At 37.7% G+C, this 13492-nt stretch overlaps 1 protein-coding gene and 1 long non-coding RNA gene across 10 annotated transcripts in view; one reads left to right on the top strand and one right to left on the bottom strand.

The window, feature by feature from the left end:
- Positions 1-6308, bottom strand: part of LOC128895264 (uncharacterized) — a 74384-nt gene extending 68076 nt beyond the window's left edge. The window contains exon 1 of the long non-coding RNA XR_008461738.1: positions 6193-6308. This is a non-coding gene — a long non-coding RNA (uncharacterized LOC128895264). The remainder of the gene's footprint in view (positions 1-6192) is intronic.
- LOC128895243 (kinesin-like protein KIF13B) overlaps positions 1-10947 on the top strand; it is a 131862-nt gene extending 120915 nt beyond the window's left edge. For 6 of the 9 annotated variants that reach the window (XM_054157670.1, XM_054157667.1, XM_054157669.1 and 3 more), the window contains 8 exons: positions 592-666; positions 2503-2654; positions 3902-4235; positions 5360-5619; positions 6229-6412; positions 6495-6695; positions 6902-7069; positions 8683-10947. In XM_054157670.1, coding sequence (XP_054013645.1) covers positions 592-666; positions 2503-2654; positions 3902-4235; positions 5360-5619; positions 6229-6412; positions 6495-6695; positions 6902-7069; positions 8683-8771 — 1463 coding nt within the window. In that variant the 3' untranslated portion in view covers positions 8772-10947. The remainder of the gene's footprint in view (positions 1-591; positions 667-2502; positions 2655-3901; positions 4236-5359; positions 5620-6228; positions 6413-6494; positions 6696-6901; positions 7070-8682) is intronic. The other 3 variants (XM_054157672.1, XM_054157664.1, XM_054157671.1) reach the window with 2 other exon arrangements.
- Positions 10948-13492: the final 2545 nt, after the last annotated feature.

Raw genomic sequence — 13492 nt, 5'->3', positions numbered from 1 at the left:
TACAATAATATTAATATTTTGTCTTGGATTAATGCACAAAATTCGCAGTTTACTTATAACAAATCCAAAATGATACGAAATATATCGATACCTCTGTTTAAATATATTTCTGTCAAACATTTCTCACCAAATGTACTTTTCTACCGGTGCATTTTGGATTTGGAATTCAAATGGCGAGTTACACCCCTAAATATAGGGTGAAAATGCAGTCAGAAAAGGGACTGATTTAAAAAACAAAAAACAAAATGAAGAATAGTGTTAATTCATGCTGTTTCTGTATCGCAGTTACTTGTACATTGTTCCATCGCGATTGCGTCGATATTGAATGTTTCTCGGTCTATTCGAGTTTGACACATGCAAGTGTACATTTCGTTTGTCTCACTATCCAGTGTTCTCTTGCCCGCAGGCATGATTTTATGACTGTATAAGCCTGTAAACGGCCTGTAAAGAGATATGTTCACTCAATGGCTCGCCATTCAGAGGAGAAGGGAACGTAGTGTTTAGAAGAAAGAAAAAAAAAAAGAAAGAAAGAACAACAACAACAACAGAGACAAAGAGTGTCGTGTAATCAGTACGTCTATCTCCTTTCAGCGAGACCAACTTTCCTGAATCTCAACCTGAATCTCAACTCATTGACACGTCTGCAACAATCCACCTCTGCCAAGTGTAGGTGACACTCGCTGTTGGTCGCTCTTTCAAACTGACTCTCAACTCCTCCGCTGAGAGAAATCGGCGAGGAACGTCGCAAATCCTCTGTTCACTTCAAGATTATCTTCTGGTTAAAGATTGTGCAACAGGAGAACCCTTCTTCGATGATTTATGAATTCTTCAAATTTTTGTTACTATTCTTAAAATATTTCCCGTCGTAACACGTTGTCTGACAAAGATCTCCACTTTAAGGAATTAAATGCATTAAGGTTAGAGAAAAAAAATGTGGGCAGGATTGATGAATCTTAAAGAGATTGTAAAAATGAGTTTCACCACAAATGTTTCATTGTATCGTTTCTAATTGGATAGAAAGAAAATTTTGAGTTCGTAGAAATTTTTACGATTATTGTTCGGACGGTCAACGTGACAAAAGGATCTGTTGTTACTTCTTGAGAAATCAATTCGGCAGTCTTTCAATTAACAAATTACTTTTTCACTAAAATTAATTAATTCTAAAGGTGAGGTGCCAAAGAAGATAAATCTAGATTGAATTATGCACTTCTCAATTGTATCGCGAATGCTAGTTTAGCAGTCAACGTGTTAACAAAGAAGGATCCTCCCAGTGAATTTTTTGCAAGTGAACAGTTCGACGAAGGATTTTTAAATACCGACTTCTAGCAAGTTTGAAAGAGTCCATTCGATCATTCTCGTAGTGATTAGTAGACTCTTTGGTTTCCTTACTCCTTAGTTCGACCATTACGTAGTACAAGTATACTGTTAAATCCGTAATTCAGTTTTGTTAAGTATCGTTCTCTCCTTTTGTTTAATTTGTTTGTTATTTTTTTATAATTTTTTTTTAATCGAAACTGTAGTTGTCGTTTTGGAATTGCAGCCTTACTGTGCCTCCAAAAAGGCGCAGTGCGTAGTTCCATATGTGTTTGGTGTTTTCGTTGCTTACCAATGATTTGTACCTTTTCGGCTCTGTTTTATGTTTACTTCTCAGGCTGCCTTATATTCCACGTATGCGCTTCCTCTTCTAACCCTAATATTTTACTACAACGCTCTAACTCGCATACTGAATAAAACGTAACCTTGACTGACACACCATTATTACTGGACTGCGGATACTCATGCAATTGCAGCAAATGTAGATGAATGAAAATATTTGGTTCCCTGGAAAGTCCATGTCAATTTTTTTAAAATGGTACTTGTATGATTCAATACATACATATCAAAATTTAAACGTGTCTTTGAATTTTTCTTAAAAATTGGCACGAACTTTCTGGACAACCCAATATATATAATAATGGGTAAATATATAAAATACACGTTGAAACATTCAGAAAACAAAACATGCTTTGAATCACGTTTCTATTCTTCATCTTTGCGTAAACATTCGCAGTCCAATTATTACACATAGAGACAACATTCTATTCGAAAACACCTGAAGTGTTGTGGAAAGACGAACGTCCGAGTCATCGAGCTACTATCGACGACAAAAAAAATAGAGACTGTACCAATTGCCGGGAAAGTTAGTCGAATACGTGGAATATATTATCCATTTTTGTTCTTAGGAACAGCATGGGCCCTCCTTTTGTTCGATATTTTTGTACAACCACGAATCTGTATCAGAACCGACCTGGCACCTTTAGTGTAATCGACTCATTTACCTGGCTACGTAGAATGTATGTCGAAAACCCGAGAGAGAGACTACCGAAACCACGAAATCGGTGTTCGATTGATTGTCTTTGGAGTGGCCAGATCGGCCCTGATGTTCCATAAAGCTATCGCAATTTTTCACTCGCTCGCGTCGCGATCGCGCGGGTTTCGGTAACACGAGCTTGTTCGTTTTAGCATCCCCGAACATGGTCGGCGCTAAACTGGGTCTACGAATGACCACCCTGCACGAGGAGACATCGAACGTGGGTAATCAGCTGCCGTCGCCTATCAACGACGAGGACGAGGCGAAGAGCGACGCGGACTACTTGGAATACGAAGCCTACCAGGTAGTACACGTTCTAAAGACACCTTGCTGCGCGAAACAGGCATGTCAGACTCGATTTGGACGGAGGAATAATTTCTGCTTGGTCAAAAATATTTTGAAGAATTTTAAGGACCAGTAGTTGGTCAGTTTAAGAAAGGTGTTTTGAATATTCTAGATTAAAATACTAGTTTGAATATTCGTACCCTCTGTGCCTATTGTAGACATTCGTTTAAATTAAATGATAGTTTTGATGTTACCAAATAAATATTCAATATAAACATATTAGGTTGTCCCAAAAGTTTCTTTCGCTTTATTAATAAGTAATACATGCACAATATTTTATGTTTCATGTTTCATTACTGAATTGTGCACGATTCATTTTGCTCCAATACTGTTACAACATGAATATCTATGAAATTAGATTGTCTATTTATATAAACACGACCACGTTAAATAATTGAGTGCAACTCGCGAAAGAAACTTTCGGGACAACCTAATATATATGTGAAAAGTTTGTTTGGTGTAAATATTTATCATGAAATATTTATTTGGAAACGTCAAACTCATGATTTAATTTAGATGAATTTCTTTAATAGCCATAGAGGGTACGAATATACTTATGGGGACTGACTGTATACTAGGTACGTGAAGGTAGAAAACCTCTCAAGTCATCGACCTCAAGTCATCTATTACAATGCATGTATGTGAATTTTGCTAGCCACACTACCATTCTAGTTCAAAATATTAATTTAAAGAAATATAGCGGTTACATGAAGGTACCCAGCTTCAAATTCCTCAGCCTGGTCTCTATTACAATGCATCTACATATGTGAATTTCAGTAAACACGCAATTTTCCTTATTGTTATTCTCTAATAATTATCAAGTGTACTCGGAACCTGTTATAAGAACAATAATAAGCAAACTTGCGTGATTACCAAACTTCCTCCTATACATACATGTGTCGTAATACTGTCATAACCGATTGCATTTATATCAAATTTATACGGTTCCATAACCACAGAATTAATTTCTACTTCTCACGCTATACATAAGAGCCAATAAGCTCATAGACAGTTTTATTATTTCGCCACCTCGTCTGGCACGCCTGGATCGCCCCGAACTACCATTTTGGTACCTGCAGGCTTCCCCCCTACAGATCCATAATTGTAGAAGCGAAACACCAAGTACCCAATGTGTTTCAATTAGCAAAAAAAAAAACAACTAATACTCTAAAGCATCAGAAGTATATCACACACGATTACGTTCAGGCAACGGCGAAACCAGTAAAACGACTAACTTCTTCACGCACACTGGATTCTCTCGTCGAACTTCAATCGACGAAGATCAGCACGCCAAGCATGAGCAGCAGCGGTTACGGTTCCCAAGCCGTGTCCACCACCAACTTGACGTCCGAGGACTCGCTGTCGGTCAAGTCCATCAGCGTGGACGAGACACCGGACCTGGAGTATAGGAATCTACTGGACAGCAAGAAGACGGAACGAATGGACAGCTCTTTGGTGGAGGAGACGCCTGAGGAGTACATGGGAGAGGTGGCGACAGCGTTGGATAATTTGAACGTGATGGGGAACAGCTGTGCTGAGGGTTAGTAGAGTAGCGATCTTGCAAGGTGTTTTGTTAGGTTGTTATGAAGGGAGAAGGTCATATAGGTGAGTCTACCTGTACTCTTTTTAAAGACGAGGATTGTTTTTTGATGTTAACCCTTTGCACTCGAGATGTGTGTCGAGAGTCATCACTAGCTTTCCTTTAGGTTTAATTTCTTTGGAACTTGAAGTGTCAATAAAACGATTGTCGTTGAGGCAAAGGTGACCTGATTCTCAAATCTCAAATTAAGGATCTCTTTTTCGAAGCTAATCTAAGCTTAGCATTCGTGACAATAGAATGCTAAGAAAGCATCTCGAGTTGCTGATAGATACCAGAAAAAAGGCCTCGAGTACAAAGAGTTAAGAGGGATCAGAAGGTCAAGTTATTGGCTGGTTAATGGTAACCTTGAAATGTAGGTTCGTTTGTTTTGAACTAAAGTAGTCCTATACGATGTGAGTAGCTGTACTCTTTACAAAGATGAACGTTGTTCCTTGGTACTGAGAGGGACCTACAGGTAAAGGTCTAAAATAGTCAATGAAAAGTCTAAACTGTAGTTTCGATAGGTCTGTCTGAACTAAAAATATCCTATACGATATGAGTCTATCTCTACTCTTTGTAAAAATAATAATGGCTGTGTGAAACTTAGTGGAAGCTCATAAATAATTAAGAGTTCTGACTTCATTTGTAATAGTTCTATAGTTTCTGATAAATTGAAGCAATCTATCTCCACAAGAGTTCTTGGATAGTTCTCAACATGTTAAGGACAGTTCTAAATAATCCTAATTGATAGAACTTTACTTGATCAGGAACTACATAACACTTGATAAACGAAGTCAAAACTGTTCATTATTTCTAAGCTTCCACAAAGTGAGCTACCAGCTTCACACAAACGAGCATTATTTCTCGACACGAAGAACCTAAACGTAGACCTAAAAGTAGAGTTCTAATTTAGTCAACGATAGCCCTAAACTGTAGTCTCACGATTCATATATCTGGTTCCCTACAACTCATCTTAATTCTCCTTCAACGTGGATTTGAAAGTGAACATTGTTCAAAGCTACTGTGTCTCTCCAAGTTATCGTCTCTGTCTCCCAATATTATTGAAACGTTTCGTTAATTAACAGAGCATACTAGGAAGAACCTGGAGGACACAGGTGTCTACATGGACGCGGATATGGACAGTCCAGTCTCCTCAACGAAAAGCGATAGCGATACGACCAGCAACACGTCGCACGCCAACACCGTTCAGAAAAAGGACCAGTCGAGTCAGGGTCTGAGCAATCGACGGAAAAGCGAAATGGAGGTCAGTCAGACGTCGAATTCCGGAGAGGAAAGCCCTTTGGAGGGCAACTCGGTCGTTCACACCAAACTGCCACCGGGCAAGGTAATTAATAATAAATTATTAATTAGAAGCACTGGATCAAAATCCCACTTCAAACTTTACACAGGAAAGGTGTTCTAAATTGATCATACTAAATTATTTATAAAGTGCAGTATATAGAAAAGCTAGTAAATAAGTCACTATTAAACATGTACTGTATTAGAATGCATGGAAGATTAAAAGTTGTGTGAATATTTAATAATTAGAAGAATTATGTCAAAATGGTCCCAGTATAATCTTCACACAAGAACGTGTAGCTAGATTGAGCGTGCTAAATTATTTATGAAGTGAAGTTCGAAAAGTTAGTAAATAGAAAAGTTAGTAAATAAGTCAGTATTAAACATGTACTACATTAGAATGTGTAAAAGATTAAAAATTATGTGAATATTTATTAATTAGAAGCATTATGTCAAAATGGTGCCACTATAATCTTTGGACAAGAACGTGTAGCTAAATTGAGTGTACTAAATTATTTATAAAGTGCAACATATAGAAAAGTTAGTAAATATGTCAGTATTAAATATATATATGTATATATAATACATATAATATAATATATATACATAAATCTGATACCTTCGAAGATTTTAATTCTGGTTTCTTGTTGTCCAGGTTGTGCGACGAAGGAAAGCTTCTGCCAGCACAGGAAGGCCTACCAGTTCCCAGCACAGAGCTTCGTTCCCCATGGTCCGTCCACAGCATTCCGAGAGTAAAGCTGCAGCACGACTGGAACAATCGATGCAACCCAACATGCCCTACGAAAACGGCGACAACAGCTCCTCTGAACGAATCGACGGTACGTTGGCATTCTTCATCAATAACAGATCCCGTACATCTTCGCAACTTGATATTAACACTCTTTTCTTGTATTTCGATAGCAGACGACACTAGCGACAAGAGTTCAGCTTTCGGTTCGAGGCACGATTTGAGCAGGGTCGAAACACCGCTCCCAGACTGGGTTGTAGTTGGCGAATCCGTCTTGGTTCGTCCCTATAGTTATTCAGGAGTGATAGCGTACGTTGGTCCGACAGAGTTCGCGTCTGGATCGTGGATAGGAATCGAACTTGACGCCCCGACTGGTAAGATTCTTGATCATTCCTTTCTATATCGACTTGGAAGACTGATAGCCATTTTACTATCGTGCTAGTTGTATAGTGATCGCTTTTCTTTGCGATGTCTCGCTTGGAGGTCATATTTAAATCGTCAATGCTTCAGAATGTGTACTGAATGCGAACGCTGACCATTCTTGGATTCAAAGAACTCAATGATTCGGTGATTGTTCCAGGCAAAAACGATGGTGCTGTGAACGGCCATAGGTACTTCACGTGTCGACCGAAATGCGGGATCTTCGTAAAAGTGGACAAATTAATCCAGGACAAACGAGGCAGAGCACTTAGGCACTACACTTTCACTCTTCCTCAATCTGCACCGATGCGCAGAAGCGTTAGCAGAGGTACGAATATTATACAAAAATTAATAGCAAACGTACGTAGCGAAGATCGATATAATTAGTTTCTATTATTATTAGAGAGATATTTTAATGAATTATTGATCGAATATACTTGTAGCATATAGTAGAATACGTAAGGTTCAGTGAAATTCATTAAATGATAGTCGTAACTTTTCAGATAGTTATTAGAATTAAGTCATCGTATATTTTTTAGTGATACTGTATGTGTAAATCATACGAAAATTGTCAGCACAAACAATTTAATACCGATACCGTTTGCTCCATTTGATTTAATCGCGAATAAACACGCGAATCTATAATTGTTTTAAATAGTTATTAGAATTGAGAAAGTGTCCACATTTTTTAATCGACGAAGTATATGTAAATCACACGAAAATTGTCAGCCGAAACAATTTAATACCGATACCGTTTACTCCGTTTGATTTAATCGCGAATAAACACGCGAACCTACAATTATTTTAAATAGTTATTAGAATTGAGAAAGTGTCCAGATTTTTGAATGACGAAGTATGTGTATATCACATGAAAATTGTCAGCCGAAACAATTTAATACCGATACCGTTTGATTTAATCGCGAATAAACACGCGAGCCGTCTCACGCGACGCGACCGCTTGGAGAGATCGAGGACGACTGCGCGTTGATCCGATCTCAACCCGAAAACGACCGAGGAGCCCTTCCTTCCACCCCGCTACTCTTATCACTGGTATTCCAACCGCGAGAATTTCGTACGCCTCGAGGTTGTTTCCTGGTATTTCTCAAGTTTTTGCGACTCTATTGAAGCGGATTCCGACCTAAACACAAATGTCTTTGTCCTGTGGCTCTCAAGGCCAACGGAAAACGTATACAGGGTGAATCTTTTAAATTTTGGTATCTAAAATTTCTCCGTTGCTTTTAATGATACGAAGATGTTCAAGAGGAAAATGTTTGATTTCGAGGCTGATATAATATTGTGGTACGCAAATCAATTTATCTGGAGGTCATATTCTCCGAGATTTCTAGATCATTGGTGGTTTTTAAATGAGATTGAATATTTTTATTATTAAGTGATGATACAAGGTACAAAGCTTAGGTGACTGACTCTGTATATATTTTACAAAGCACTTGAGCAAGCTGAAAGTTACCATTTGAACATTTCCTTATTAACATTGTCATTTAATAGTAAAATAATTAATATCTGTCGTCGTTCAAGACTACAATACCTTGCAATATTACTTCGTCTTTAACACTAAATCTACCTACATTCTATTTATGCCTGTATCTATCGCAATCGTTCAAATGACTAGTCTTAAAGGCACCTTTTTCAATTTAATGCAAAAATAGTTGACGTAGTACCAAATTGAATAGCACATGTAACAACTGTATACTGTATATTATTTATATATTGTATATATAATTCTTCCATGTATTATTCACTTTACTACCACGTCAACTACTATTATAATGCTACAATTTATTTATTTTATATACAATTACATACAATTAATATTATCGTTCTAGGTTTAGCGTTAAATGCAAATTAGTTTTCCTCCTTTTACCCTGTACCAATGTCACGATCTATTATGATCAGGTTAATCGTGGATCGATGGTGTTTCAGGTGAGGGTTTACATTCCTTGCACAGAAGTCGGAGCCGAGGAGAAGGCCTCTCAACGACAGGCACACGATCTTCTCCACGGGGCAAGTAAACGGATCACACCCGCTTCACCGTAACTTCGTTTAACTAATAAGTCACTAAATATCCTAATTGCTACATGCCTATGATATGTGTAGCAGCAGTGTTTCAGTCCCTTAGACGTTAGGGCAGCTATGGATTATTAATACTTACAAATATTACTTGAAATATTAGGTCATTAATGTGTATCACACAAAAAAAGAAAAAAAATATGAAGAAAAGGCATGGGATGTTCCCGATTCGAGCGGAACATGCTGAAATAACGAGAAAAAGCATAGTAATCTACTTCGCAATTTTCAGTAGCGTAGGGGAGTCGATACATAGTTGGTCTTTATGTATCGAGAAGTCAGCGACGATGATTTTAATGATTTGTACATGCATTCCACAATTTTTATTTTAACGACTGGGATGATGAGCCATTTACCTTTTACATAAAGAGAGGAGAACGTCGTTTCAGTTTCGCGATTATAACGAATTGTACATTGTCTAAGGCTGTCGAAAAATGGGAGAAGAAAAAACGAAACAAAAGTCGAGTTTGATAATGATTTTTCCCCCGGGGGCCCCCCCCCCCACCAGCGCCCCCTACAACCCCCTGAGAAAAAGAAGAACCCACGAGCCTCGATCGCAACACACACGATCGTCGAGGCGCAAACTGCAATTTAAAGAAATAATTCCATAGTGATTAAGCAACCAAATTCGCATCCACAAATATCAAGTGAATACAGTCGTCAGTGATAAAAAATTGGCGTTTTTATAAATTCATCACTGGTGACACAAACACACACACACACACGAACATATATACCCATACACACACTCTCCAAAATTACCACGGTGGTAATTTGAATCGTTGGAGATGTGGCTCGACACGTGGAAGGAGGAACGCCCAAGATCCTTTGAATACGAATTACCGCGTTGTGTAGATTATTTGAAGATTTTATATGTATACAATTGTTTCATATATTGTATTTTTTTAGCGAAATCTGTTAAGTTCCTTTTATTGTAACATACATCCTCTGTCCACCATTGTGTTTATACGCGAACGTAACACACTTTTAATTTATAATACGGCGCAGTTCGTCGAACAAATCGGGCGCGTTTGCGCGACGCGAACAGATCGCGTACGACGATCGGAACCGATACGAAGATGCGAACGTGCCCGTTCTAGGATCGCAATACTAGATTCGTAAGTTTTATTAGATAGTAGAAGAATCGACATAAACGAGCTTGCTTAATTTTGTTCAATTCGTGTTTCGTTGGCAGAAGGCAGAACGTTAATTTGTTTGTTCGCAATAAGCGTATACCCCAACCCCTACCCCCGCCCCACACCACCACCACCGACACCACAAACTTATCGCGAGGAACTATATATAATATACATATATATATTTGATACATTTCAACGCGATTTGCTCAGCACGGGTGGCGATCGATTTCATTTTTCGCATGACTCTGAAGAAATCCACACCAACGGTATATTATATATATATATGTGTAAACCGTTTTTTTCGAAACGAAAAATGACGAAGAAAATAAAAAAAAACGGACTCTCCCGAGACGCGAAACGATATGTAAACCCCGTGATACGTCTCGGTGTGACAAAATCAAACGACGATAACTACTATCATATTTTTTTTAATTCACGGAATAGATTGTGTAGAGTATGGAGGGACGCGATGAAGCGAAGGAAGAAAGCAAGAAGCGAGTGAAAAAGACGAGAGCGAGCGAGAGAGCGAGAGAGAGAGAGAGAGAGAAATAATAACGCAATTAACAATTAAGATTATAATCGTAAAAATTTCGCCCAAATTGTGAACTACAAACACAACCAACAACTTCTGTCCAATTAGAACAATACTAACGCTATCGGTAATGAACGTATTACTGTATGTAATATTTATTGAATATAAATAATAAACTCCGCCTGTCGACGCGACGTTTTCCCCGATGTAGTAGGCCGCGAACCTCCCTCTGGCTGCTCTATCGCGCGAATTTAAAAGACTAAATAATAAACAAAAATATCTTATATACGTCGCCTACGGGAAAGGAAATCGTCGCGACCGCCAGGTATTCTGTCCATTTTTGGTAATCAAGAATTATTAAAGATGAAAGAAATTTAAGACTCACGATGTCACAGTGATGCTACATGCCTGCCCGGCATAAGGTTAATAAAATTTTCATTTCAGACTTGATGTGTTCCCTTTTTATTTGTTTATTTTCTCGATACCGTACTCTGATTTCTCGGTTACGTTTCGTATTACGTCTTTTTGCGTTTCATCATACCTTTCTAACGGTTCATAGGTCTTTCAGGTGTGTTGAGCACACTTTAGGTTTTTTTTTTTTTTTGGAGTCTATAAAGTAAAAAACGATTCCAATGTTTGTTGTAGTCGTACAATTATTCGAAAAGAGTATATAAATATTTTTGTACGAACGTTATAAAATTTATTTATGGCGAAGTAACTCCAGTCGAGATAAAACAATTTAAATATATTAATCTGCCAATAAAGTTCATACAAAAATATTTTTGCACTCTTTCTGAGTACTATTATTATTAGAAAAAAAAAAACATTGCATTCCTTTTTGATCTTATGGACTTCGAAAAAAATTCCTATGGTACGCTTAATGTTTCATGTCGCTGCCAGAAAGACCCCATGAACATTCTATGTCACTATTTTCTGATACTTTCAATTGAATTGGTAAATTTTCTTTTCCTAGTTTTTACTTTATTTCTGAAATTGCAACGGAGCATCTAGCATTGACGGAGCTTACACAGCCTATTCCATCCCACGATAAGACAATGTCCATTTTTATCGTTACAATTATCTAATGATAATCGTTCACAACTATACTTTGTACCCTAACGGATTCTAGAAGTAATATTTTCGACCAATCGGTTTTACGAATGTCTCTGGAAGACTTCCGAGTTTAACATTATATCCGTAATTGCCGCGGCGGACACGGTTCTATGTTCCAAAACAGAAAAAAAAGGGTCGCAACGGGTCCATTTTTTGAGTGCACTGAAACAAAGTGAAAACGCTCTTTTTAATCTAATTCTCCTAACTGAGGCTGTGAAACGAATCTTTTGCTGTCTTTGCGCTGCTCCCTCGTTTTCTATCATCGCACTGCTGCCGACCCCCGTGCGCGCATAATCTCTGTGCACCACTTTTTTTCGTGCACAGTCGAGACGAGACACCCAGGGGATGCTATTGTGTCCCGATTCGAGACGACTATGATTATTCTCAATTGCAAGATCGCGTGCAATCGAGTAAAGTTCAGTTTAATGAAACTGCATACAGTCGATTGGGAAGGTGTTCGAATGCTTGCGATCCTAAATTGCGATAAACAGGATGCGTAAGTTATACTTCTGGGCCATTTTATTAAGGTTTCGTGAGAAGATCTATTATAATTATATTGATAGAAATAATTTCGTGCTAGTGTATTATGTTTATACTTAATTAAGAAGTACACAGGAATTTTGTAGCAATGATAACTGTCAGAAGGGTGGGAAAAGATTGTAGAAAGAGGGATTGATTTTCACGTGTTAACTTTAATAGCAGAACAGTAAATGTCGGTATTATACATCTAAATATTGGTATTCGAAACATTTGGATGCTTGAATACCGGTACTTAGTATGCTGTTACAGTAGAATACAGGTATTTGATGTCTCATAGCACTAAAATAATAGTGCTCGAGTCCAATACACTTAAATACTGGTATTCAGTGAGATTAGGCACCTGAATATCGGTACTCAGTATCCTGTTACACTAGAATACAGGTATTTGACGTCTCATAGCACTAAAATACTAGTGCCTGATTCTAATACACTTAAATACTGGTACTCAGAGAGATTAGGTACCTGAATACCGGTACTCAGTATGTTAATTCACTCGAATACTGATATACCTAAGTACTGGTACTCTTGAATGCTCATTTTCCTTCTCGTGACTGTCATTCACTTCACTTTCTTGTGAAATAATGTCCTTATAATGCCCTCATAGCTACTAACTTACATATCTTAGTATGAGTTTTGATTGCAAGCGTTCGACTACTGACTCATCGCTCTCCTTGCCTGATACGATAACTTTCCACTCGCAATTATTTGCATCGACTAGCTTCAGGAAATTTTGAGGCGTACACCCCACATTCCGTATTCGAAGTGTCAAGGATAGCGACCAAAAGATAACCGAGGGTTCAACTTCAACGTTTAATTACACATTCCGATAAATTATGAATGTACAACTCATCCCATGCAAACTTGTTCAAGAGTCGCCACTATATACATAGAGTATTGGGTTGCAACAAATAAAATACCTATTTCGTTTCAGTATTGTCCTTTACAATTCTGAATTTTTTAAATATTTATTGAAATACAGCTTGTATAAATTCCTGATTAAAGAGTGTATCATACAGGGTTGTTTAAATGTAAATCTATTTATTTGGACGTTGCCATAAAGAATTATAAACACATTGTTGATTAACGTTTGTTGTTTCAATTTAATTCAAATATATTTTTCAAGACAGTGAGGTATAATAAGGCTATTCGTAAATAAATGTGACAGATTTTATATGTTGCAACCCAAAACTTAAAAATTTTCTCCTCGACAATCTTGAACGCTATCCGCGAAGCCTGCTATTCCCGAGTGTCGTCAATTAAACGCGAAAACGCGAGCACGTAATATTGAATTCGGAACTCTTCTAAACGCTTGATGGTGAGAGACTGTTCGAACGATCATCGC

The sequence above is a fragment of the Hylaeus anthracinus genome, unplaced genomic scaffold (assembly GCF_026225885.1).
Source record: "Hylaeus anthracinus isolate JK02 unplaced genomic scaffold, UHH_iyHylAnth1.0_haploid 5, whole genome shotgun sequence".
In the NCBI taxonomy this organism is placed as follows: Eukaryota; Metazoa; Arthropoda; class Insecta; order Hymenoptera; family Colletidae; genus Hylaeus; species Hylaeus anthracinus.
The sequence above is the reverse complement of the archived record's forward strand: the minus strand, read 5'-3'. Positions and strand labels throughout refer to the sequence as shown.